The 27,803-nt window shown below is 40.3% G+C and overlaps 1 protein-coding gene across 1 annotated transcript in view; it reads left to right on the top strand.

Annotated features, from left to right (window-relative positions):
- The window catches only part of mtr (5-methyltetrahydrofolate-homocysteine methyltransferase), a 61,821-nt gene that overhangs the window by 3,800 nt on the left and 30,218 nt on the right, over positions 1-27,803 (top strand). Inside the window, exons 2-15 of the mRNA XM_047377295.1 lie at positions 14,891-15,102; positions 15,201-15,290; positions 20,566-20,635; positions 20,725-20,817; positions 23,941-24,047; positions 24,265-24,324; positions 24,817-24,911; positions 24,990-25,090; positions 25,331-25,392; positions 25,922-25,989; positions 26,065-26,144; positions 26,657-26,769; positions 26,881-27,021; positions 27,173-27,358. Coding sequence (XP_047233251.1) covers positions 14,891-15,102; positions 15,201-15,290; positions 20,566-20,635; positions 20,725-20,817; positions 23,941-24,047; positions 24,265-24,324; positions 24,817-24,911; positions 24,990-25,090; positions 25,331-25,392; positions 25,922-25,989; positions 26,065-26,144; positions 26,657-26,769; positions 26,881-27,021; positions 27,173-27,358 — 1,478 coding nt within the window. The remainder of the gene's footprint in view (positions 1-14,890; positions 15,103-15,200; positions 15,291-20,565; positions 20,636-20,724; positions 20,818-23,940; positions 24,048-24,264; positions 24,325-24,816; positions 24,912-24,989; positions 25,091-25,330; positions 25,393-25,921; positions 25,990-26,064; positions 26,145-26,656; positions 26,770-26,880; positions 27,022-27,172; positions 27,359-27,803) is intronic.

The following is a 27,803-nucleotide window of genomic DNA, read 5'->3' as shown; positions in this document are numbered from 1 at the left end:
AGATCACAGGCTTCAAGCAGAAGGACGATTGGACCAATGGAGGTCTGGACAGAGCCAATGAACTGAACATATTCTTCAATAGGTTCAGTTCAGAAATAATCTCAGCATCCTCCTCTCCTGCTCACAGCCAAACAGACATCCCACCCTCCTTTGACCCACAGGACCCACAGCTGTGCAGTAACACCTCACATTTTTTATCTTCCACCTCAGCCCTAGACCCTTCTACATGTTTGCCATCAACCATATCAGAAGATGCTGATGCTTCCTTTGCTTTCCCCTTCCACCTGTGTGTCTCAAGAAGTCAGGTGAAGAGACAACTGGAGAGACTGAATAGGAATAAGGCTGCAGGTCCAGATCATGTCAGCCCTAGAGTCCTGAAGGCCTGTGCAGAGCAGCTCTGTGGGATTCTGCAGCACCTCTTCAACCTTAGCCTGGCCCAGAAGAAGGTTCCAGTGTTGTGGAAGACCTCCTGTCTTGTTCCAGTACCAAAGAAAACTCACCCATCAGTCCTCAATGACTATAGACCTGTTGCCCTGACATCTCACATCATGAAGGTCCTAGAGAGACTCCTGTTGGCCCACCTGAGTAAGCAAACAGTAAACCATCAGGACCCCCTTCAGTTTGCTTATCGCTGTGGAGTTGGAGTTGAAGATGCCATCATACACCTGCTTCAACAAAGCCACCGTCATCTGGACAAAGCCAGTAGCACTGTGAGGATCATGTTCTTTGATTTCTCCAGTGCATTTAATACAATCCAACCTGATTTGCTTTGTCAGAAACTCCAGAAGACTCAGGTGGAGGCCTCAACAATCTCCTGGATCAAAGACTACCTGACAAACAGACCACAGTTTGAGAGACTGAAGGGTTGTGTATCTAACCAGGTAGTCAGCAGCACAGGAGCACCACAGGGGACTGTACTCTCACCATTCCTTTTCACTCTGTACACCTCAGACTTCCAGTACAAGACAGACTCCTGTCATCTGCAGAAATACTCAGATGATTCTGCAGTCTTGGGTTGGATCAGAGATGGACAAGAAGCTGAGTACAGGAAGGTGGTGGACCGCTTTGTGGCATGGTGTGGAAACAATCTCCTCATGTTGAATGTGATTAAAACAAAAGGAGATTGTAGATTTTAAGAGAAACAGGAATAAGTCAAAAACTATTTCTATCATGGGAGAAGAAGTGGAGGTGGTGGAGGAGTATAAATACCTCAGTGTTCACCTGGACAACAGACTAGAGTGGAGATGCAACTGTGAAGCCATCTACAGGAAGGGACAGAGCAGACTACTTCTTGAGGAAGCTTAGGTCCTTTGGTGTTTGCAGCAAGATGCTGCATATCTTCTATAAGTCTGTTGTGGAAAGTGTGATCTCGTCTACCATCATCTGCTGGGGAAGCAGCATCAGAGCCAGGGACTTAAAAAAGCTCAACAAGCTGATAAAAAAGGCTGGCTCTGTTCTGGGGACTCCTCTGGAACCTCTGGAGATCATTGTGAAAAGAAGGATTCTTTATAAAATGAACATTATGGAGAACCCTGAGCATCCTCTTCATGAGGCTGTCCTACAACAACAGAGTGTCTTCAGTCAGAGGCTTCTTCAGATCTGCTGTAAGACGGACGCTAAAGGAGATCCTTCCTGCCCACAGCCATCAGCATCTACAACGGCTCTTTGAGGAAACCTTCATAATATGAGCTATAACAACATTTAATTTCCCTTTGGGATTAATAAAGTATTTTTGAATTGAAGTGTCAAGCACATCTCTACATCCTTTCACTCTGTCAGGACCCATAAAATCAATAGCAATTTCTTTCAGGGCTTGTTGGGAAAAGGAAATGCTCCAATACCTGTTTTCATGAAAATCTTATGTAGATAGTCATCTTCTCACCTTTAACCAAAAATCATATTTATATGGTAACCCAGTTAGTTGCCAATTTATCGTTCATTAACTTGTAGCCAATGTTAGATATGTTCAAACTTTAAATTTTCCATAGTCATTTTTGAAATCATCCCCAGAACAAAGTATTCGTGTCATTTACCATGAAGGTCTCCAGTGTTTTGGAAAACCTATTTTTCAAGCAGGTTGATATTTTGATTATATCTACCTAAATTAGACCTTTAGGGTCCATTAGGGCCCACATCATTCATACCTTGGGCCTACATTCATTCCTGTCACTCTTAACCACATGTTTTCATCCCTCAAACAATCTTTGGATTTCTATTGTTCCTGAACCCCAGAGATGTTGTTCTAAGAAATGTGTCAATGGACCCATTTGTCAGGCTGGTCTTAGCCACCTTTTCAGGCCTTCTTCACCAAGGAGAAAAATAAATGTTTAGGGTTATCACTCACATCATCAGGCAATATAGTGGGACGACTCTTCAACCTTTCCAGAGAAATCATGAGTATTGTGACCAGCAATGCCTGAAAATTTGATCACAGTCATCCCAGTACAACAAATTAACACGAACAAGAAAGTTGGGTAGTGAAATCAGCATTTTTCCTTCCTTCACCATCTTCATTTCACAACACAAATCATATTTGTACATGGTTATTTCCATTATTATTATTATATACAAAGACAAAAATAAACGACACTGCAGTCTTGCAGTGTACCAGCTTATTAAGGAATAAGAGATAAAAAGCAAATAGGTTATAAACAGAATCATTTTGTTCAGAAAAAGGAAAGTATAACCTACCCTTGTAGCACCTGGTGGTCTGACACAAAAACTATGGATACTTGGCCTCTTGTCACCCTTTTTGCAGCAAGTAGTGAAAGTTGAAAATTTGTACTTCTGCCTGCCACAATGAACCCATTTATGCATAAATCGGTATGAATAATCCACCAGTATGACGACCAGAGACAGAGAACCCAAATTCAACCAAACACAAAGTTATAAGTCAAAAGGTTTATTCAGAAACTCAGGATCAGAGAGCAGGAGTCAGCAGTCAACTTCCAGGAACCACTGAGAACAGAGAGACTAGTTAGTGGCTGAATAAAACTCAGGATTTGCAAGGAGTTAGATAAAGCCACTAACCTTCTCAGTCTGGGGATGAGGCACAGAATCCAGAGGAGGAAGTGATCCAGACAGTTAATGAGGAAGCGTCCAACAGACTGAAGTCTGATTGTCGACTGATCCAAATCCTCCGAGGAATTATCTGAAACTGTGACAGGAACACAGAGTTGTGATTGTCCTCTTGACAATAATTCCAGGCGGACTAGAGAACCAGGCGCGCTCAGGCTGAATAAACCAATGGTTAGGCTGAGGCATAAATCCAGGGACAGAAACGGTCGAATTCCAGGGCTAGAGGCGTCAGACAAGGGGCAGGCAGAGGCAGAAAACAGAGTCGAAATCCAGAAATCCAATCCGTCAGACAAGGAGCAGGCAGGAAGGCAAAATCCGTGAGGCAAAGCAAGGTCAGAGAACAAGATCAGTCAGGAAGGAAAACTGGATAACTACTCACAAATGTTTTTGAAAAAAAATACAGATGGCTGTATATAACTGCAGCTCCACAGGTGTGTGACATGATGGTGATTGCGCAGCAGCACAGTGGCAGACAGGTGAAGCAGATGAGTTGATTGCATGAGTGAGAGCAGCGCAGGCAGACGGGCCAGAATCATAACAGCCAGGGATTGTATTGTTTTTAATTCCATCAATTAAATCAACTGTATCATTTAATGCAACTACCACTTATATGAACACGAATTCTGTATCTGTGTGTGTTGTCTTATTTTGTGCCTTGATGTTAAGTGTGTGTGCCATGCAGTTGCTATGCTGGTGGTTGTGAGAGTGAGTGTTTGTGAGAATGTTGTGGGTATTTCTGTGTGATTTCTTTCATATTTGTTTGATTAATATTACTGTTGTTTACCTTCCTGTTCTGCAAGGACCCTCTCAAAATGAGATAGTATATCTCAAGGGGTTATCCTTGAAATAATCAGTTGTCAGTGGTGCCACTTATACCTTTTATTTCTTTCCATACATAATATGTGCCATGATAGGGTTAAATAAAGTCAAAATCAGGTCGAAGGACATTGGATTGTTGTGACTATGAATCTGAATATATTATTTAATATTTATACTTTAATATTTTATCAAATAATATTTCAGACTGTTAAGGGTTGTTCTGTGAATACCAGCTCAGTAAGGCGATGGTATTAGGAGAAACAGAAAGGTGTGAGACGAGCTCTGACATTATTGAACAGCATAAACTCTGCACATATATAGAATGAATTCACACAATTTCTTAAAATACAAGAATTTATTAACAAAAATAAGTCAACTCAAAGTCAAACATATTTCAATCAACAAACCCTTTACTATGCTAAAACAATCCAACTAAAGTACCAAGCAGAATGAAAGAATAAAGAAGATTAATGGGCTATGTACAATATAAACAAGTTGATGAGAGATGATTGAGAACCATGACCAAAAGAGTGATGCAATGTTATTTATGTTTGAGAACCAAGGATTATCTTGAAGAATCTGGAAGTGAAGTTAAGTTAGTCTTGGAACCAACTTAAGAAATAATCAGCAAACGTTTAGACAACCATTCACAATGCAAGATCAGATAAAACATTATTTCAATAAAATAATGTTTTAAAGAATGATCTGCTGAATAAAACCAACCTTCTGGATGACTAACTCTCAATGGGGTCTCATTAGCTGCCTTTATTTATTAAAATAATATTTAAGGAAATATTATTAAGGAAATGGTAAAATATTTAAGGGAATATTTTGGAATAGAGCCAAATCTTTCTGGAGAAATGTGGCTTAATGGTGTTTATTTAGTTATCAAGTTTAGTAAAATAATGTTTAGGGAACTATTATTTACTGGATTGAAAACTAACCTTTCTGGGTAAATACAGGTCCTTCTCAAAATATTAGCATATTGTGATAAAGTTCATTATTTTCCATAATGTCATGATGAAAATTTAACATTCATATATTTTAGATTCATTGCACACTAACTGAAATATTTCAGGTCTTTTATTGTCTTAATACGGATAATTTTGGCATACAGCTCATGAAAACCCAAAATTCCTATCTCACAAAATTAGAATATCATTAAAAGAGCTAAACGAGCTATGAACCTAATCATCTGAATCAACGAGTTAACTCTAAACACCTGCAAAAAATTCGTGAGGCCTTTAAAACTCCCAGCCTGGTTCATCACTCAAAACCCCAATCATGGGTAAGACTGCCGACCTGACTGCTGTCCAGAAGGCCACTATTGACACCCTCAAGCAAGAGGGTAAGACACAGAAAGAAATTTCTGAACGAATAGGCTGTTCCCAGAGTGCTGTATCAAGGCACCTCAGTGGGAAGTCTGTGGGAAGGAAAAAGTGTGGCAGAAAACGCTGCACAACGAGAAGAGGTGACCGGACCCTGAGGAAGATTGTGGAGAAGGGCCGATTCCAGACCTTGGGGGACCTGCGGAAGTAGTGGACTGAGTCTGGAGTAGAAACATCCAGAGCCACCGTGCAGGAAATGGGCTACAGGTGCCGCATTCCCCAGGTCAAGCCACGTCTGAACCAGAAACAGTGGCAGAAGTGCCTGACCGGGCTACAGAGAAGCAGCACTGGACTGTTGCTCAGTGGTCCAAAGTACTTTTTTCGTATGAAAGCAAATTCTGCATGTCATTCGGAAATCAAGGTGCCAGAGTCTGGAGGAAGACTGGGGAGAAGGAAATGCCAAAATGCCAGAAGTCCAGTGTCAAGTACCCACAGTCAGTGATGGTCTGGGGTGCCGTGTCAGCTGCTGGTGTTGGTCCACTGTGTTTTATCAAGGGCAGGGTCAATGCAGCTAGCTATCAGGAGATTTTGGAGCACTTCATGCTTCCATCTGCTGAAAAGCTTTATGGAGATGAAGATTTCATTTTTCAGCACGACCTGGCACCTGCTCACAGTGCCAAAACCACTGGTAAATGGTTTACTGACCATGGTATCACTGTGCTCAATTGGCCTGCCAACTCTCCTGACCTGAACCCCATAGAGAATCTGTGGGATATTGTGAAGAGAACGTTGAGAGACTCAAGACCCAACACTCTGGATGAGCTAAAGGCCGCTATCGAAGCATCCTGGGCCTCCATAAGACCTCAGCAGTGCCACAGGCTGATTGCCTCCATGCCACGCCGCATTGAAGCAGTCATTTCTGCAAAAGGATTCCCGACCAAGTATTGAGTGCATAACTGTACATGATTATTTGAAGGTTGACGTTTTTTGTATTAAAAACACTTTTCTTTTATTGGTCGGATGAAATATGCTAATTTTGTGAGATAGGAACTTTGGGTTTTCATGAGCTGTATGCCAAAATCATCCGTATTAAGACAATAAAAGACCTGAAATATTTCAGTTAGTGTGCAATGAATCTAAAATATATGAATGTTAAATTTTCATCATGACATTATGGAAAATAATGAACTTTATCACAATATGCTAATATTTTGAGAAGGACCTGTATAAACTTTTTTAACATTACCTGGCTTTGTACCGTAGTTTCTTGGTCCGTTTGTTGGTGCTAGTGCTGCTGCTGCTGCTTCTTCTTCTCTTGTTCTACTGGTGGTTCGCAACAAATTCAGAGGTGCATACTGCCACCTACTGTACATCATTGTATAACTCCACCCACTATATTCTGAGCCTGAGATCACGTGACACCAAGTCGCTGATGTAAATTCGTATTCTCAAAGAAAATAAGGACCTGTATTGTTTAGCAGGCAAGCACGTGTTCTTAGCTGTTTGCAGCTAAGAAAAACCTGATAGCTTAGTACCAGAATCAAACACACACCTTTTAAAATACCGTGAATAAAAGGGTTAAAATGCATAAGCGCGGACGGCGCGTTATGATCAATCTTCTGTCTTTAAAATCACCCTTTAAATAAAGTTTGTCTTAACTTTAAAAACACAGAACACAAAGCTGAGCACGTGGTGCTGAGCAGATAGCCTGCTTGCACCAAGATAGCTAAGTTCAACACAAACAAAACCAAACTTCATAAAATGAAAAACGTTCAGATCGTTCCATTCTAAATCTTTCTCTGCCCAAACTCTAACCTCGTTTGAACCGTATTGAGGAGGAGTTGTCCGGGCGACAACGAAGTTTGAAGAAAGCTCTGTGAACAAAGGGTTAGCTTCCAGCTAACCTCCGGAGCAGTGGCTGGGCAGCTCGCTCTGTCCGCTGACCACACTGCACGTTAACTGCCGTAACCATGGTGATACGGTGCCGTTGTCCTCCTTTCAGATTGGGAAATTGCTCCACTTGGCGTCGTAGAGATGGCGTCTCTGCCGGGAACTCTCTATAACACAGCTTGATTCTGTAGGCCTCAGAGAGAAAAGTGAAGCCAGGCTCGTACCTTAATTATCCCGTTATGAATGAATCTACCGGATACACGAACAGTGATTAATTTGTACTTAACTCAGTGCATATGATCGATGATCGTATGACACTCCTGGATTCAGTTGAAGAGTTATGTTTGTTTGCCAGCAAAGAGACATTAGCGAGCTGGGTCTCCCTGTCCAGGTCCTTGTGTGACCCGCGTAGAAGAGGTCAGTTCCTTGGGAAGGTGGGGTTTTATACAGGCAGTGGCATCATGGGAAGTCCTACTTGATTTATGTTTTTAATGATTTTATGTTTTTATAATGTAAAGCACTTTGAATTGCCCTGCTGCTGAAATGTGCTATACAAATACATTTTTACTTACTTCTCTGTCAGAGCAATGTTTATTGACAAAAATTTGAATATAATTTTCGTTTTATATTCTTATACTACACATAATTTACTCATTATCCTTTTTGTTTCCACTGGGTCTGTTTTGAATGCTTAAATTCTTTTTTATTCCACCCAGAATCAATAAGGTGGTCTTAGTGGGGTCCACCTTGAAGGTATTGTTTGTCCGGTCCGTCCAGTCTGGAGAAGTGTCAGGTCATCATTGTCAGGTCAGTGAGGTTCATAAGTCAGTGAGAACCTTGGTCATTTGGTCTCGGGTCGTTTGGTCATTTGGTTTGTGCACATAATGTTTCATAGATCCAGCCTATGGTCAGACAGCAAACCTTCCACACAGTGTGATGTTATTTCTGCGGTAGGTGAAGTTGTTAGTATCTCATGTAGACTGACATATACTGTTGCATTTGGAGAAGATCTCAAATTAAATAAACTTAGTTAGAGCTTCAATCCAGGTTCATTTTGTGTCTGTCTGCAGACTTTAGCCAATTTTTCTTTTTGTATACATAGTTCTGTTGGCTCTCCATACTAACCCATGAGATGCTGGTTTGAAAACCTGCACCAATTAATGTTTTACTCCCATTCATCTTTCAACTTCCCCTGGATCTTTATTGGAGAAAATGAGTGCTATCGTCAGATCTCATGATTTCAGGCTCTCCCATGGTGTGATTTTCTGGTCTGGACCAGTGTTTAACCCTGGTCTTTTTAGAAGGAACCTTTTCCTTCAGTTTTGTGTTCTGCTCCCATGTCAGTGAAATCAATAATTTTTTGCTTCCATGGAGCACTGTGGACTGGAACGTTGCCCAGTCCTGCTTTTAATTAAACCTTTTGTCAGTCAGTCAGTCATTTTCTACTGCTTATTCCATAGTGGGTCGCGGGGGAGCTGGTGCCTATCTCCAGCAGTCTATGGGCAAGAGGCAGGGTTCACCCTAGACAGGTCACCAGTCCATCGCAGGGCAACACACAAACAACCATGCACACACTCATTTACACACCTAAGGGCAATTTAGAGTTACCAATTAACCTAACAGGCATGTCTTTGGACTGTGGGAGGAAGCCGGAGTACCCGGTGAGAACCCAAGCATGCACGGGGAGAACATGCAAACTCCACGCAGAAAGACCCCAGGCCAGAAATCGAACCCAGGACCTTCTTGCTGCAAGGCAACAGTGCTACCAACTGCACCACCGTGCAGCCCACGTTGAAACCTTTTGAGTAAACTAATTGCAGATTTCACACGGTTGCACAAAATATGTTGTGACATTTTTCAAATTATCCTTCAACTTATGACTTTTGAGAAATGGGACCTGTTGCTTTGAACCAGCACAGAGACTTCTGCTGTTTTCCTACTTCCCCCTGTTGAGAGAGAAAAGGTTATCATATCTAAGGTTCTACTTCTAGAGAATCACATAAACTTCTGGTGGGCCGGTTTTGGCCCGCGGGCCTTGAGTTTGCCACATGCCGGGTAGAGTTACAATCTTTATCAGAGCTCTCAGCAGAGACAGGCTTCTGCTGTGTGCAGAAGAGTTATCTTTTTTTTCAGGCAGCTGCATGTCTGTGTCAACTTTAATGCTGCAGTCATTTCACAGAGCTAAGGAGAGAATTTAACTTCTCTCAAAAGAGGAAAAATCAAAAATGAACACAATCTGGGTCAAATATGGAATTATTTCCCTGTAAAATGAATCTTCTGCATGTTATTATAGTATCGCTGGTAGAGTAACACCATAGAATGATTTTAAAGCACCTGTTTCACCTTGTGGGAGTTTTGATTGGTTTTAGCTACTGGTCTGAGTTTTAGGTTCCTCCTCTGAGTAATTTGGAGCTGGGATGGGGGGCAGTCTGCCCCCTTTTTGTTTCAAGTTTCCGTTAAGCTGAAATTTCTGCCATGTGCTTTTCAACTGGCCTCAGCTTTATGGCTGTTAGTTAAAGGCTGCTCTTGCTGTTCTCTCTGTTCTTCAATTTTCTATCTAGTCTGACACCATGCTTGAGTAGACGAGGTTTGTTTTGTGAGTTTTAACAGAAATCGTGGGAGACGTATGACCTGCTATGTTCCGAGCTCCCGGTCCAATTGAAAGCGCTCTAATTGGCGTCCAAGACACCAGAACACATTCACTCCACCGGAGGATGGATTCAGCGTGCAGTCCTTGTTATCACCGCTAGGTTTCCAGACTACACACTTCCTCAATCCGCCGATCTCTTTCACACAGTATGGCACAACAAGTTATGTAAAAACATGAATCATCATTCACAATACTACTGTTTACCGAGGCGAGCCTGTAAAAACAGGTGGAGACTATCTTTTGCTACGCCGGAGTTTCAACCGATCTCCGATCCTCCAAAGCCAATTCTCTATCTTATTCAACCACTGTGAGAAATTTCCTGATTTCTCTCAATCATCATCAATACTACTGTTTACCGCGATGTGTGCCTGTGAAATCAGGTGGGGACTTATTTTGTATAACTTCGTACGCAAGTTTCCCGGAGTGTCAAGATCATTGAGTCATCAATCAATTAATCAACCAATCCAGAGATTAAATCCATATAGATCAATTCACCAATGAATTCAACCAATTAATCACCCTGAGGTCAACCGATCCCTGCTCCTTGGGCCGCTATCTTATTCCAACCTTTCTTCGTTAAATCACTGATTAGTTTTTTCTATCTCATGCATGAGTTCTCTACCTCTGACGTCTTTTTTACCTCTTCATCTTTTTCATCATTTTCCACAACAATATAGACTAAGTGAATGCCACTCCGTACTCAATTTGGATCAGTGGAAGTCCAGAAAAAGAGACGTGAGAGCCAGGCCTTGTAGCAAAAGCGTCTGTCTACCAGGTATTTCTGCCTAGCTGAGATGACCGTGGCCTTTACTGAAGGCTCGGTCCCCCCACCGCCGCTGTCTGGGGTCCTCCTTGCAGGGTTGGTCTCATTTGGAACCTGGACAGTCAGACGGGCCCCCACTGTTGTAAAATGGTTGTTTTTACTCTCTTTCCTCCCTGTGCACCACCGGGTCCGTTTCTTTCCAGTTCCGAGACCCAACCAGTAAAACCAGCAAAGTATTTACCTTGTAAAATAATGAGTAATGGTTAAGTATAAAATCAAGATTTAATGCCTGGCTGGGATGTTTGTCCTTCTGAAAGACTCAACTCCTACCTGCTGGTAGTAGGGCTGCAGCTAACGATTATTTGACCAATTGAGTTTTCTATTGGTTCATCGAAAATCGACAATTAATCGACTAATTGAATAAAATTTGGCACCATCTGCAGGATTTTATTCAACTACTTAAACTTATTTTATGAGTAATAGAAAACATAAAAGAGAAAATGCAAGTAAAAAAATGTATTCATTTTTTAAAAACAAAAATAATCACTATATTGCTTAAAATGCAATAACACATTATGTCTTTAGTGAGTACTTGTAGCAAATGATGCATCTGCAGCTAAAATGAAAATTTCTAAGATCAACATCTCAGAAGCTCAGTCCTTTCTGGTTGATTTAACATCAGTACAGAGCTGCTAGCTGCATCTGTAGTGGAAATGGTCACAAAAATGACAATGAATAAAGTGTATCTCGAATATTGCTTTCTGGATTTTTAAAGATATTTTCTTTACAGGAAAAGCAGAATGTTATCCAGATTAAATCGAACCCTTGTGCTTTACAGAATTGGAACCAGGTGAAGCTAAACCTAGGTCACTAGAGGAATTCTGGATGGAGCATATTTACATACAAAGATTTATCATCTTAAATGCAAAATATATATATACGGTTTGGCTTAATTAATGCTCTGAGTGGGTGGTTCTTTCTGCAAATGGGATGTTTTAGAGGCTATATACTCCAGTTAATTATTATTCCATTACTAAATTAGTTGATGATTATTTCAATAATCAATTAATCACAGTTAATCTGATTAATTGTTTTAGTCCTAGATGGTAGTGCCACTATACAGTTGTTGACAAGGGGCTGACTATTACTCTGGAAAAAAAATCCAGAAGCTTAAACAATGTTTATGATTTTTATTGTTTGAAATATTGTCTTTCTATAATCATCTGATGCATAGCAGGTGTTGGATTTTTTTGAACAGTACAAACGAGGAACATGGACTTAAGGTTGGATAGATGGATAACAATTTAGGGTGAATTCTCATGATTCAGAATTATAATAGCTGTAATCTGATATGGGATTAAATTTGGCCAATATTCTGTTTACTTTTTTTTGTTTAATTTTTTAAAATCTTTTAGTTTCTTTTGATCTGTGATCAGAGTAAAAATGATTAGGAGGCTGAAACAGCAGGTTCCCTCTCCTTGTGAGCTGGTGGAGACATCTCAAATGCCGGTCTGCTATACCTGGCACAGCCATGGTCCTGTAGGATTTATTTGTGCACTGCCGCGCAGGAGTGTGTGCTGCCGGCATGCTGGTGCGGCTCCAGGGTTGAGGTGTCGGGTTGGTGGGGTCTTTGACGTGCTGTGGTGGCCTTCCTCCAATGCTTCCTTCTGTGGCTCTGGCCCTTGGCCTGCTGACGGGCTGTGGTCTGATGGAGCACGTCTTGTACCTACAATGGGGTGGTTGTTCGGGCCAGCCCGGTTACCTGGCTGACGCACGTTTCTCTCTCATTGACGGGTGGGGTGGGGCTTTGGCCGGATGGTTGGGTTGGTTCGTCTCGTCTTGGTGTGGGGACAGGGGGCAGGCACCAGCACGTTCTTGCTGGTGTCTGCTCTGTTGAGCTCGTTGCAGAGGCTAGGGTGGTGTTGTGCGGGGCCCTTGCCTGGCTGTCGCAGCGCACTGTGTGGTGGGGGGCAAGATGCGGCAGGGGTGCTTGGAGTGGGGCTGTGTGTGGAGCTTGCACTATGTGGTTTTGTCTTCATCGGCTTTTTGGGAGTGGAGCTCATCTGTGTGGGTGTGCCCCTGTCGGGAGGGGATTCATGGCGTTTAGGTTCGGGGTGTTTGATATCTATGTAGTGGTAGGGGGTGGCCCTGTAGGGAGGTTCATGTTAGGGTTCATTTGGGGTGGGGGGCTCATGGGGTTGAGTATTTATTGGGGGCAATGGGACTGTTTCATCCTGGGATGGCTCTGGTTGACAGGCTTTTTTGGACCAGGTATACCCCTTTTTTGTATGTGGCCCCCTCTACGGATGGGGACGGGAGTTGTTGGTGGCTGTGGTCGGAGCGGAGGGTCGGGATCTGGGCCGGGGTCACTTGGGTTCGGGCGGTGCCGGCACTAGTCTGGGCTGGTGCTGGTGTGTTCTGCCTGTCTCCACCTCTGAATTAGGGGACCGCATCCTGGGTCCAGGGACTGGTTGCTCCCCTGGGGTATCAGACAGATACATGTGTGGACCCGGGGGTATAGAGTATGTATGGGGAGTGTGAGTGAGTGTATGACACCCAACGTGTCTTTACGTTGGGTGCTGGGTGTGAGTGTTTCTATGTATATGGATGAGGGTGGAAATGTGTGATTGTGACTGTGGGTGTCTGTTTTTGTGTCAGGTTGGGTGTTGCTGTTCCCTCTCCTGGATCAGTTTAGGCCCCCATCCAATGTTGGGCCTATTTCCTCACCGCCCATGGGAATCAGGTGCACTGCCGGTTACTGGTGACTCTGCCCACTGGTGTATTATATTGTCCTCTATCCTTTTCTCCTCTTCTTTTTTCTTTTTTGACCCACCTCTCTCTCTTTCTTGCTTCTTTTTTTCTTTTTTGTTTCCGTCTCCGTGTCCATTTCAATTGAAGTTCAAGTTCAAGATAGTTGAACTTTGACCGCGGCATGAAGTGATGAATACACGGGGAGCAGAGTCATCAGGGGGAAAGAGCAGACAGCAAAATGTAGAAGTTGATATTGTGCATTTCGGAATTCCCTGAGCTTTTTGACACAAGTTCGAGACTGAACAGGGACTTCGGGAGGAAAGCGGCAGCATGGAAACACATTTCCTCCCAAGAAGGCATGTCAGGTGTATTTTAAGCGAGGAAGCTAATTGTAGGTTGGCAATGGAATCTGTTGCTGTGAAAACGGAGCTTCCCAAGCTGCTCTCTGAACCCGAGGGTTTCGTGCACCCATGGCCTCATCTTCCTTGCTGGTCTTTTTCTCCTAAGCAGGGCTAGTGCTAGCACTTGTTTTAAGGCACAGGATAGATACATGTGTGCCGCTTACAACAAAACAATCCAATGGTTCCTGCTAACCCAGCCAGCACAGCGACTCATGGCAAACAGCCCGCAGGGCACGCTGAACGGCAAGTGCAGCCACTGGGTTCAACGGAAATCCCTTCTCCAGGAGCTGGTGCCTACCTCCAGCTGTCATTGGGCGAGAGGACAGGTCTCTAGTCCCCAATGAAATCCCTTTTCATGTTTTTATTTTTCTGATTTGCTTAAGAAACATGAATTGTCATTTTAAGAAAAGAAAAAAAAGGATAAAATACATTCCATAGTGCCCTAGTGTTTTCATAGGAGAAGCTGGGATGATAACAGCTCTCTGAGAGCAGCTGCTGGTGGGAACACATTGCTCCCTCAGCTACAGCTGACTCAACATTATTAATCCAGCCGTCCCACCGACTGTTCTGACTGAACACGCTTCTGTACAGCCACAGGCCAGACTGAGCAAGACAAACACGTTACATTAATTAGACATGGAGGAAAAAGGATGAAATCCCTGCACACTTTGATAGTTTTTATCTTTTTATTTGAACAAAGTTCGAAATTGTCTAACAGGTTTAGAGAGAAAGAGTCTGAACTTTCCAGCAATGTAAGTTCTAAATTGGTGTGTAAAGACACACACCTGCTGTGGATGGTTGCAGATTGCATTTTAAGTCTGGTTTTTTTTTTACTTTAGATTTCTCTTAACATCATGTAGCCCTGATTGTGATTACCCTCCTTCTTTTTATTTTCCATCTTTCCGATGTCCCAGTAACACCTGTATGCTTTAACATCTATGTCACTAACATCTATATTAAGCATTGGCATCGGGTGCACTGAAAGGCCATCCTATTGGCCAGATGTGTTGATGGATATATCAGTGTGAACTTAAAATCCAAGCAGCTGTATCTATTTGCCAGATTCTGATATTATGATGGTAAATATGTTTTGATATATTGTGTAGCTCCGGTTTTAGTTTAAGACAGATTGGGCCATGCTAATAGAACTGAGCCTGCATTATTTCAGTTCTCTCTTGCTGTAACCTACTGACTGCATCTTTCTGTCCAGGGTGTAGCTCTCCGTTGGAGTTAGAGCTGCAAGGTTTGCTGCAGGAAAGGATTATGGTCCTAGATGGCGGAATGGGAACTATGATCCAACAAGAAAACCTGGAAGAGGAAGATTTCAGAGGAGAAGAGTTTAAAGATCACTCGTTACATCTGAAGGGCAACAATGACCTTCTCAGCATCACACAGCCAGCCATCATTTACAAAATACACAAGGTAGTTGGTCCAGATGGGTCAGAACTGTTGTCCTGTTTGATGCTGAACCCGTTGTAGTATTAGGATGGGATTAAGCTTTTCCTCTTTTGTGTTTTAAGGAGTATCTGCAGGCTGGTGCTGACATCATTGAGACCAACACATTCAGCAGCACGTCTGTCGCCCAGGCAGATTATGGACTGGAACATCTGGTACGACCGCTGTGAACACAAAGGTCATGTACACAGAGCGTTAACTCATTAACCACTGATGGGCTCATTCTCAGAAATCCACATGTATGTTTCCTCATACCAGAACCAGAGCAAAGGCTTATCAGCTGCTCTGACCTTCTTGTTATCTCCCACTAAAACCTTCTATTTTATTCATTTCAATTGAAAACAGAGTTTTCTGTTTTACTTTCAACCAGGGCTGACTAGGACCAAAAATGGCCCTGGCATTTTCTGGTCCCAATATGTGCACATTGTGTTGTTGTAAAAATTAAAAATAAAGCACAGAACCCTACATGGTAGAAAGTAACTATGTTAAAAATGTTTCAGTATTCTTCTCTTCAGGCTCTGCTGTTCTGTTCAGTTTGGTTTTCTCCACCTTTTGTTCTCTGTTTTGTTTTGGTCATTTTACCAAACTAAACCTCATCATACCAGAAGGCAATCATAGTAAAATGCTTATTAATTAATATTACATAGATGCAGTATAAAAACGACCAGCATGGCAAGTGAACACAAAAATAAGCAAATCAAAATAACCAGTGTTTAACCCTGTCTCTCCTAGACATAGCTACTGGTTGGGCTTCTACTGTGACTAACTGTATGTGCTCTCTTTCATCCTCTGGACTTGAAAACTGGATCAGAGTTCATCTGCTTAGCTGTCTTTCTCTCCCGAGATGAAGCCTCTAAAAAAGCTATAACCATTAGTATTTCACTTTTAAAAGGGAGTTTTCCTCTCCACTGTCGCTACATGCTCATCAAGGAGGAGTGAATGCTGCAAGTCACTGACTCGATGCAATCTGCTACGTTTCTTTTCTATAGAAAACTTTTTAAATGGATTGATTAATAAACTGAATCTGACTGCACTGTTTGATAGTTAGGATTATTTGGAATGTATGAGCCCGACCTGAACTCTATACGACTCCATTGATTACTAGGAGCGCTTTTTTTTTGTTGGTTTTTTGCAACAATCAATCCCAGCCCTTAGAAGAAAGTGTCACACCTAGTATTGGGGTCAACCACATCTCCTCATTAAGATAGGAATCTCTGTCGTGCTCTCAGCAGAGAATGGAATCACTCTTAAGCTAGGAGTCCTTGGCAGGAATTCTTAGGCTAACATAGGAGCTCTCTGAGTGGACTCTCAGAATCTTTGTGAATACAGGCTCAGATCTTCCCTGCATCCCCAGAACCAGTACCAAAAATGGAATTAAGAATGTGGTTTGAATGTACTTGACTTGATATCCATCTGTTTTGATTCTATTAAATCAATTTTGTAAAGTGCCTTCAGACAACATTTTGTGATTTGGTGCTATATAAATAAATTGAATTGAAATTTCCTGAAGACTGTAAAAGTGCTGAAACTCTTTAGTTCTTTAAATCAAGGTTAAAACCCTATTTGTTTAAAGTTGCCTTTGACTGTTTTATTTAAACTGTTCACTGAAACATTATCAGTTTTAGTCTGTAGTCGAACTTTCTTTCCACGCCTTTAATATGCCACTGCAATGTACTTTTTTATTTTTTTTTGTTTCTCTTCCTGTTTTATTCATGTATAGCATTTTGAATTGCCTCGTCATTGAAATTTGTTAAACAAATTCCCTTAATTTGTTTAAGAAATGCAGAGAAAGACGGACAAAGAAAAGAAACAAGAGATTACTTAAAGTATAGTTTAAGTAAGCTTTAGGTAAATAGAGAGATAATAGCTTATTTTGAACATACATATGCTGACACAAAAGGCAGCATGGACCTTCGTGCTCTGAAGGAGGCAAATGTGAGGTCAGACAGATTTATCTGATATTGTGCAAAATAATAGTACAATATGCAATTTCTTGCAATTTTTAGCTGATCTTAAGATTTTGATCAGGAGTATATCTAACAGGACAAATACAGACACAAGTCCATTATCTGAGGCCATAAGAATATCGTTAGTGACTTTCAGCAGAGCTGTTTCAGTGCTATGATGAGCTCGGAAGCCTGACTGAAACTCTGCAAACAGGTCATTACTGTGTAAATGCTCACACACTTGATTAGCAACTATTTTCTCAAGAATTTTAGATAAGAATGGAAGATTGGATATATGTCTGTAATTTATCAAGTCATCTCGATCAAACGAAGGTTTCTTAAGCAAAGGTTTAATTACAGCTACCTTAAAAGCCTGTGGTACATATCCATTTACTAAGGATAAATTAATCATATCTAAAATGGGGCTGGTAATCAGAGGGAACACTTCCTTAAATAATTTGGTTGGGATTGGGTCTAACATACAAGTTGAAGGTTTAGATGAAGCTAATATTTCTGATTACTCAGGACGCTTCACAGGATCAAAACAGTCCAAACACAAATCAGGTTCTGCAGTTATTTCCAATGTTGTTTCACTTGCTGAGGATGAAGTAATCATCTTCAGGAGTATGTCAATGATTGTATTTTTAATAGAATCAGTTTTATTTAAAAAGAATCCCATAAAGTCGTGACTGCTAAGAGCTAAGGGAATGGATGACTCAACAGAGCTATGACTCTGTGTAAGTTTAGCAACTGTACTAAAGAAAAACCTAGGATTATTCTTGTTCTCTTCTATTAATGATGAGAAATAAGCTGTTCTAGCTTGGTGAAGTGTCTTTTTATACAACAGTAGGCTATTTTTCCAGATTAAGTAGGAATCCCCTAGGTGTGTAGAGTGCCATTTTCTCTCCAATTTTCTAACATTGTGCTTTAAAGTATGCAGCTCTGAATTAAACCAAGGAGCTAGCCTCCTATGAATGATTACCTTCTTTTTCAAGGGGGCTGCATTGTCTAATGCATCACGCAATGATGAAGAAACACTATGAACAAGATAATCAATTTGTGAAGGGGCAGAAACAGAATTATTGTCCTCCACTGTGTTTTTCTGTGATAATGAGGAAATTAAAAGTGGAACAGATTCTTTAAAGGTTGTTACAGCATTGTCTGATAATAATCTACTATAATGACATTTTCTTTCAGGTGTGGAGTACTTGGTTAAATTAAACTCAAAGGTTATTAAGAAATGGTCAGACAGGACAGGGTTATGAGAAAATATTGTTATGTCTTAACACTCAATGCCATATGTCAGCACAAGGTCCAGAGAATGAAGACAAAGGTGGGTAGGTTTGTTAATGTTTTGAGCAAAGCCAATTGAGTCTAAGATAGCATTAAACGCTATATTTAGGCTATCACTTTCAGTGTCAACATGAATGTTAAAATCCCCCACTATAATAACTTTATCTGTATTTAACACTAAATCAGATAAAAGGTCTGGAAACTGATCTAAAAATTGAGAGTAATGGCCTGGTGGACGGTACAAAACAACAAACAGAAGTGGTTTTAGTGCTTTGCAATTTGGATGAGGAAAACTAAGGATTAAATATTCAAAAGAGTTGTAGCTATTAATTGGTCTTGGACTAATCAATAAATCGGACTGAAAGATGGTTGCTATTCCTCCTCCTCGCCAAGTATTTCGAGGAATGTGAAAATTTTAATAATTAGTAGGAGTTGACTCATTTATAGTAACATAATCCTCTTGCTGCAGCCAGGTTTCTGTGAGGCAAAATAAATCAATCTGATTGTCACAAATCAGGTCACTAACTAGCAATGTCTTTAAAGAGAGAGATCTTATGTTCAGTAAGCCACATTTAATTGTTTTATTTTTCTTTTCGGTCTGAGTTGTTTATTTTTATGAGATTTTCATGGTTTCCTCCTTTTAGATTATTTGTTTAATCTGTTAAATTTTGGCCGTGGGTGAGACACTGGTTTAATAGGGTAATGGGTGGGTAGCAGTACAGAAGCTGCAGAGAGGAGTGTTAAACTGCGACTCTGCTTCCGGGTCTGAAACCTGGGTTGTCAGATTTCAGTCTATATCTAAATTATATGAGCAAAATCCACAACAGGTCTGGTACAAGTTGCTATAGCTTCTAAGCTTCCTCTGGTGTACCAGACTGCCCAGAGCTTCCATCAAGGAAGCTCTGTAGCTGCTTATATCTGTGATCCTGCTCATTTGATAATGATTCATATTGGATGACCCTAGGTTGGGGGTGGATTGGAGCTGGAGCAGTAAATGAGAAGCTTCTGTTCTAACTGCAAGCTCCTTCTGAGGCAGAAGCATCAGTCTGTGTCCAACTCTCCCACCATCCTTATTTTCATCTAGTGGTGGTTTTGTTTTTCAGAGACAACTAGTCTTTAATCTACTTACGCGGGTTCGTTATAAACCGGAGTGTGTTTTCTTAAACACACACACCCTGCTGTCTATGACTTTTACTGTCAGCAGTCATGTGGAAAGCAACAATAAGCTACTCTGTCCGTTCATGACCACAGTCAGGACCATCTCACCTGTTTTCCCCTCTTTATATCAGTATAAACTGGACCTGTTTGGACATGTGGTTCTAATGGATGTTGTTGTGAATTGATGCTGTATAAATAAACTAAACTGAACAGACTAGTTGGACCAATGGATGCAGATGGCATTTCGGGGGTGTTTTAAAGTTAGTTTTTAAATATATGGGCCAGTCCAGTATGGAGAAATGTATACATGTAAAGAAGAACAGGTTCTGCCTAGTTGGTTTCATACTAGGGGTACACCGATCAATCGGCTGTTACAAAACCCTGATTTCCTTAAAATCATTGATCGGTGATCGGCCAATACTTACATCTGAAACCGATCTTATCCACCAATCTGATCTACTTGTCTAGCTATTGTGCAAGTTTTATTTATTTTCAAAATGTTAAAAAAACTGCAATGCTCAAAATATTTAATTTATATTTGAGAGCACTGCCTCATGTGCAGTTAAAAGAAGTGTGAATTGTTTGACTGGTATTGTTCAATGTTTTTAAATAAAATAAGATTGGAACTTTGAAGGTGTATCGTGGCCTAACACCTCACAGTGTCGGTTATAAAAAATCTGTAGGTCAGGCTTTTTAAAGATCGGTGATTGGCCAGAAAACTGCAATCGGTGGACCCCTATTTCATAGTTCTGTTGGTAGAAATGATGGAATCCATCCATAGACAACCATTTATCATAAATCAATATGAATTGTTGCCTTACTGTAGCGGTTATTAAACCAAAAGGTGAAAACACCAGATCTGCAACCACTGGAACGGATTTTATCATCTGTAATTGTTCTGTTTAAATGTCTCACCTCAAATTTTACATGTGCAGCTAACATGGTAGTCACTTTTAGCATCCTATATTAGACGAGGTTTGTTTAATTTGGATCCAGAACCCTGTTCCAGCTTCACTGTGTCTTTGTTGTTCAGGCCTATCGTCTCAACAGGGCATCAGCAGAGCTGGCCAGGAAAGCAGCCGATGATGTCACCAAGCAGTCTGGTTAGCAGTAACTCCCCTCTGCTGCAGTAATCCATCTTACACCCTGCTTAATGTTTTCTCCTGTTATTAACTCCTGTCTGGGTTCTCAGGTTGTAAACGTTATGTGGCTGGAGCGCTGGGTCCTACCAATAAAACCCTCTCTGTGTCACCTTCTGTGGAGAAACCAGATTTCAGGAACATAAGTAAGAATTTTGTATTTGTTGTGAACACTTTCAAATTTTTATTTTTTACTTTTTATTTTTTTTCCAACATTCTTGCACACACAAGTTTGCATAATACATCTTATAGTTATATGATGTATGTCTGGTGCAAGCGTTCTGGAAATTATGAAGGAACAAATAATATTAATAACAAACAAATGAAAAAAAGAACTCATGAGGTGCATAGATCATAAAACACAATTCCCTAAGTTGATCCAACTATGTGAATAAGATACTTTATAAATGAATGCAGTGAAAATAATGACAATAATATGCCCAGAAGCAAAATAAAAGCTCCACAAAAATTTCTCATACCTATCAAGAGATGTCATGACTCCATAACAGATCTAATTAATGGTTTCCAGTTTGATTCGAAATTTTCCAGCTTAAATTGTATCTTAGCTGTTATTTGTTCCATAATGAAGACCTTTCTAATTTTATCTCTCCATTGTGTGATATCGGGACAATGTGGTCTCAACCATGCAGAAGTTATACATTTTTTTGCTGTCAGCAGTAGAATCCCCAGTAAAAATGACTCTCTTTGTCCATCTTATCACTTGTCCTTATTCCCAATATATAAACAGTTGGGTCCAAATTTAAATCAATCCCCAGAATATTCTTTATATCATTCTGCACATACTTCCAAAAGTACCAAATTTTAGGGCAGTCCCAAAATATGTCAGTGAAATTACCCACTTCTCCACAATTCCTCCAACATAGGGTAGATGTTTTGCCAAATATTGACGTAATGATTGGGGTTTTAAAATAACGCATCTTCACTTTCCAGTCAGACTCCCTCCATGTTGGACTATTTGTTCATTTATGCCCTGACCTAAATGTTTCCTCATCATCTTTTATAACAACGTTGGCCTCTAATTCCCATTTCTCCTTAACATCCCTATTATTAATTTTGGATTCACATTGTAGAGCTCCATATAGTTTTGAAATTAGGTTTTTTTTAAATTCACCTTGTGCTATTGATATTAAAATCTCTTAAATTCTTCTCATATCTTTAGATAATTTCCTCCATTCATTATGGTTCTGAAGGTAATGCCTGAGTTGCAGATATCTATATAAATAGTTCTTTGATAAAGTGAATTCACATTGGATCTGTTTAAATGATTTCATTATTGGCCCTTTAAAGAGTTGTCCTATGAATACCAATCCCAGATTTGCCCATCTCTCAAACCCTGCATCCATAGCAGCCGGAAAAAAATCTTAGTTTTTAGCTATTTTAACAACTTTTGATACAGAGTCCGATAAATTGAATTTCTTTTTTATTCTTGACCATATATTGATTATTACTTAATCCATTAGTTTTGAATTCCAAGATTTTTTTTTTTGGGCAGGCTCCCTGCTCCATTTCTACCCATATTGTATCTTTATCCTTACCTATCCATAGAGCAACGGCTCTAAGTTGAGCAGCCCAATAGTAGTTCCTTAAATCAGGTAAATTTAACCTCCCATTGTTTTTTGAAGATTGGAGATTTTTGAGATTAATTCTTGTCTTTTTCTTTTGCCAGACAAACCCTGACATTCTTTTCTCCAGTTGTTTAAAAAAGGAGTTAGGGACGGCAAGAGGAAGGGACTGAAACACAAACAATAGTCTTGGCAGCACTTCTATCCTTACTTTCATTTGTCATATATCCCATATATCCCATTTCTATAAATAATTTTTACACATTCATTAAAAGCTCGGTGAAAACCTAAAGGCTGATAATGTTTGATATAAAAAATTTCATTTTAGCCGATCAAAAGCCTTGATTTAGATTTTGTACATGACATTACACGGAGTATTCTTCTAATGTTATTAGCCCCCTGCCTGCCAGGCATAGACCCAGTTTGATCTGGGTTCATTAATGATTATATGTTTTTGCATTCTTTTTGTTAATATACTTGTTAGAATTTTTAAATCATTGCAAAGTAAGCTTACAAGTCTGTAACCTTCGCACATAGTTGGGTCTTTACCCTCTTTATGCAGTTAGAGCATAATGAAATACCCTGCAAAGCACTGGTGTTAGTTCCTGACTAAATGTTTTGTAAAACTCCCCTGGCAGTCCATCTATCCCAGGTGATTTATTGCTATTTAGGGTTCCAATAATAATAATATCCAAAATTTATTATGAGGTTATTGGTTGGGTCATTTCTAATTTCTCTTCCTCTGATAAGGTCTGAAGGTCAAGTTTTTGTAAGAAAGAATCTATTTCCTTTTCATGACATTCAGTGTCAGGTTCATCATATAATTTCCTATAGTATTCTGCGAATGCATCTGCTATTTTTTTGGGCTAAGTCCTAATTTTCATGTTTGATGGTTGCTTTAGTTTAGTTATTTTAGTTTGAGCCTTTCGAAGTTGAATTGCCAATAGCCGACGGTCCCTGTTGCCCATTTCATAATATCGTTGATTTGTGAAACGTAAAGATCCCTCTGCTTTAACTGTAGGCAACTCTTCCGACTTATCTTTTACCTTTTTTAGCTCACATGTTATGGTTTCATCCCCTAATTTATGTTTCCTCTCTAGTTATTTGATCCTATTCTCCAGTTCTTGTTGTTCTTTCATTCTAGCCCTTTTGAGTCTAGATGATATCTCTATTATTTTCCCTCTTATCACTGCTTTACTCCCCTCCCACAATATTGATGGTGACACTTCTCCATTATAATTTATTTGAATTTAATCTATAAGTGATTCTTTTATTTCTTTTACAATAGCTCCATTGGATAAAATTGATACATTCATTCTCCAATATCTACAATTTAATTCACTCCTGTATCTATTGTTACTGAAATAGGTGCATGATCACTTATCACTTATCGTAACATTTTCTATATTGAAACTGAATATTTTGTGTATGTGTTGTTTGGATATATACAAGTAGTCTATTCAAGAGTAACTCCTTTGCGGGTGTGAATAGAAAGTATAATCCTTTGTCTTGGGGTAGGTGTTTCTCCTTCCACTAATAAACCCAAGCTGTAAACACTTTCATGTTAGGCTGGACTCATGAATATGTTCTGAACTTTCTCTGGGAAGTAGAATAATGTTGCAGCTACAGGGAAGAGATGTGCTCATGTAGCTGTTGTGCTCATAATCCTACTGTGTTTTAAACCAGCGTTTGATGAGCTGGTGGAGGCCTACACAGAGCAGGCTCGAGGTTTATTGGACGGAGGTGCAGACATCCTCATGGTTGAAACCATCTTTGATACTGCCAATGCCAAGGTAATGGAGTGATGATGATGATAAGGTGTCCAGTTTGATGAACATCTTAAATGCACACAACAAAACGTTTTATTGCTTCAGGGATTAATGTGGTACTAAAGCACTGCAGGTGTTTTTATGTAGATGTTGCAATAGAGAAAAACTACATAAACTATCCTTTAAAAACACATAACTACTCTTTTTTTGTGTTTCATATCATCTTCCTCTCTGTCCACAGGCTGCTCTGTTTGCCATCGACCTTCTCTTTGAGAAGACCTATGAAAGAAAACCCATATTTGTACGTCATTTACTCCATACTCTCGTTATCTTAACTGAAGTTTCCAAATGACTGTTTTTAAATCTGACAGACTGTCAAATATGGGATTCATGTGTATCTGCAGACTGACATTCTTATTTCAGTTTGCTTATTTCTTTTTGTCTGCATTGTTGCATTTTTTATTACGCTGCTGCAGAAGTAGAGTCTATGGAAATAAGGTGTTTTGGGTTAAAGGTTAAAGACATAACATGATGAAAGGATCTTTATTTAGTGCATCTCACAACTCCAGATTAGTGTGTGCAATGTATGTGGAATAATTACAGATTACCTAACAGAATATTTATGTAAAGCACCATTCTTTGCTCAAAGTGTTTGGGATTACTTGGAAAATATGCAGTAATGTATTCCTAAATGTTGAAATGTTCTCTGGAATTTAAGAAAAAATGTTCTGGATAGTACAAGACCCGCCTGTAAAACAAGCCATGTTGACATGAGTAAGTTGTCCTGATCCAGATCTCAGGAACGATTGTTGACCGGAGTGGACGGACGCTGTCTGGTCAGACGGGAGAGGCCTTTGTAGTGAGTGTGTCCCATGCAAAGCCACTGTGGTGAGTTGACCTCTTGGAGAAGCAACCTGGGCTGAAGCAGGAGCAACCCATTGATGGTAACCACTAACTGTGTTGCAGCATCGGTCTGAACTGTGCTCTGGGGGCGACAGAAATGAGGCCTTTTATTGAGGCCATTGGAAAAAGTACAACAGCTTTCATCATCTGTTATCCCAATGCAGGTAATCTAAACATCTATTAAACTATCTTCAGATGGAATGCTAGTTATATGATGCTGCTTCTGCACATGTCATCTACAGCTCAGAATCAATATAAAGACGTTGATGTTTAGTTTTCATTAATTGAGCTGCAGCTTCGACCAAAAGGCGAACACTGTGCTGTACTTCCTGTTGCCTCATCCTCAGACCCAGACCCATAGTGATGTATTGATTTCCTCAGTTTCTGTTATCTTCCTCTGTCAGGTCTTCCCAACACTTTTGGAGGATATGATGAAACACCTCAAGTTACAGCCTCCAGTTTAAAGGTTCGGTTCTTTAACTTTTCATTTTTCAGGCTGATGTCTAGAAGGACTTACAGCAGTGACTAGCAGTTCTCCTAGTTATCGTTGAAGATATTTTTAGCCCTTTAACCATCCTGGCAGAAGGGTTAGGGGTGGCAGAATAAAAGGATGTCCATATCCAGCCTTTCTCATCACACTTCCAGTCTATGCAAACGATTGATCAGTTGGTAACAATTTGCAGCAAGAAGGTGCATGGTTAGAATCCAGACCTGCTGTCTCTCTGCATGGAGTTTGCATGTTCTCCCTATACATGCGTATGGTCCTCCTCCTGCACTGTTAGGTAAATTGGTTACTCTTAATTGCCCTTAGGTGCGACCATGTTTTTGTTGTTACCCTGTGGGGAACTTGCTGCCTGTCCAGGGTGTACCCCTCCAGGACCCTGTACAGAGAGACAGTTATAGACAATAGATGGATGTATGAATAGTATAAATGTTGTTTGCATTGAGCTACCATTGGCTGCATGAATGCTTCTCGAAGGTCCCGTCTTTTGCAGGAGTTTGCTATGGATGGACTCGTGAACATTGTTGGAGGATGCTGTGGGACCACTCCATCACATATTAGGTCTGCATCGTTTTTCTGAAAGCTCAGTGTTTGTCTCCCAGGTTTACAGGATCATCTGTCTTTTTGCCCACACAGAGCCATATCAGAAGCAGTTAAACAGTGCCAGCCAAGACTTCCTAAAGCTGATATACTTAAAGACTACTTGCTTCTCTCAGGTATAAAAAATGATATTGTGTCCAATATCATCAATTTCTGTGAGATTTTGTGATTAATTCATGCTCCTTTGCCTGGTAACTGGTAGTTAATTCAGTTTTGTTGCACTATGGGTTCACAGTATTGAATAAGAAAAGAAGTGTAGGTTATGAGCAAGTATTATGTTGGATCTCTCATTGAAGGTAGACTGGGGTATAATTCCAAGATTTGGCCCCAAGGGGGAAAATCGTACTGGATTCAGCCATTTAAATTAAAACATTTATATCAGGTTTAAACATTTTCAGCTCTACATTGATCTAAAAACTATAAAAACAAAAACCATTATCATAAAATAAAAACATTATTTAGATTCAGTGGAATTAATGTGATGATTGTGTTATTATATGGAGGTTATATAACAGATGTGTTATTGGAGGTAATTTTGATAAAGTTTCTTCCAGATGTTTGTTGTAATTGAGTGTTTTATAACTTCCTGCCTTGTTATTGAGGAGCTGCTTCTTGTTGTCATCTTTAGGTTTGGAGCCGTTTCGAATTGGCCCGTACACCAACTTTGTGAACATCGGTGAGCGCTGCAACGTGGCTGGGTCACGCAAGTTTGCCAAGCTGATCATGGCTGGGCAATATGAGGTTATTGCTATTATTCCTTACATAATGTAATGTAATCACCACTATTGCATCACAGAAACTCCAAAAGTAAAGACAAGAGACTGAGTTTGTTCTTCTGTATTTGATCCTCAGGAAGCTCTGAGCATTGCTAAGGCCCAGGTGGAGATGGGAGCCCAGGTCCTGGATATAAACATGGATGAGGGGATGCTGGATGGGCCGACAGCTATGGCTCGGTTTTGTAACTTCATTGCCTCTGAGCCAGATATTGCTCGGGTAGGACATTCACAAGTAATAAAGATTTGTCTTTTTATAATTTTTCACATTTTCTCCTGTTCAGCAGAGATCTGTTATTATGTTGTAGAACAGAAATTCACCTGTCGATTTACATAAACAGAAACATGCTCATCAGATATCCCTCCTGCAGGTTCCTTTGTGTATTGACTCCTCAAACTTCTCAGTGATTGAAGCTGGGCTGAAGTGCTGTCAGGGGAAGTGCATCGTCAACAGCATCAGCCTGAAGGAAGGAGAGCAGGAGTTCCTGCTCAGAGCAGCCACTGTAAAGCGCTATGGAGCTGCTGTGGTGATCATGGCCTTTGATGAGGAGGGACAGGTGAAGCGGATATATTCAGCCAGTACATGCTTGGTGTCTAGAGGCTACATTATAATCTTAAAATTATATCATGAGTTTTTTGTTTGTGATTTCAGCTTTTATACAACATTTACTGGTGCAAACATGTATTTTTCATCTTCTATGACCTGCCTTGCATGATCCCAGTTAGTTGCATAATCCCTGTTACAGCTGCCTAACAATGCGCTCATAATGGTGTAAAAGACAGATTTATAAATAACTGAAGTCATTTAGCATTGCGCCTCTGCAGCTGTCTGCAGAATGCTGACGACCTACATTTGAAATGAAATGGTAAACAAGAAGAAGCAGTATGAACCCGTTTTCTGTCAGAAAATAAATACATTCTGGACCGCCCTCAATAATGACTCCCACTTGGTCTTCCAGGATCATACGCAGCTAGTTAGACTGTTACAGGCTAGTGGAAGCA

The sequence above is a fragment of the Girardinichthys multiradiatus genome, chromosome 10 (assembly GCF_021462225.1).
Source record: "Girardinichthys multiradiatus isolate DD_20200921_A chromosome 10, DD_fGirMul_XY1, whole genome shotgun sequence".
NCBI lineage: Eukaryota > Metazoa > Chordata > Actinopteri > Cyprinodontiformes > Goodeidae > Girardinichthys > Girardinichthys multiradiatus.
This window is presented reverse-complemented; position numbering and strand designations above follow the sequence as displayed.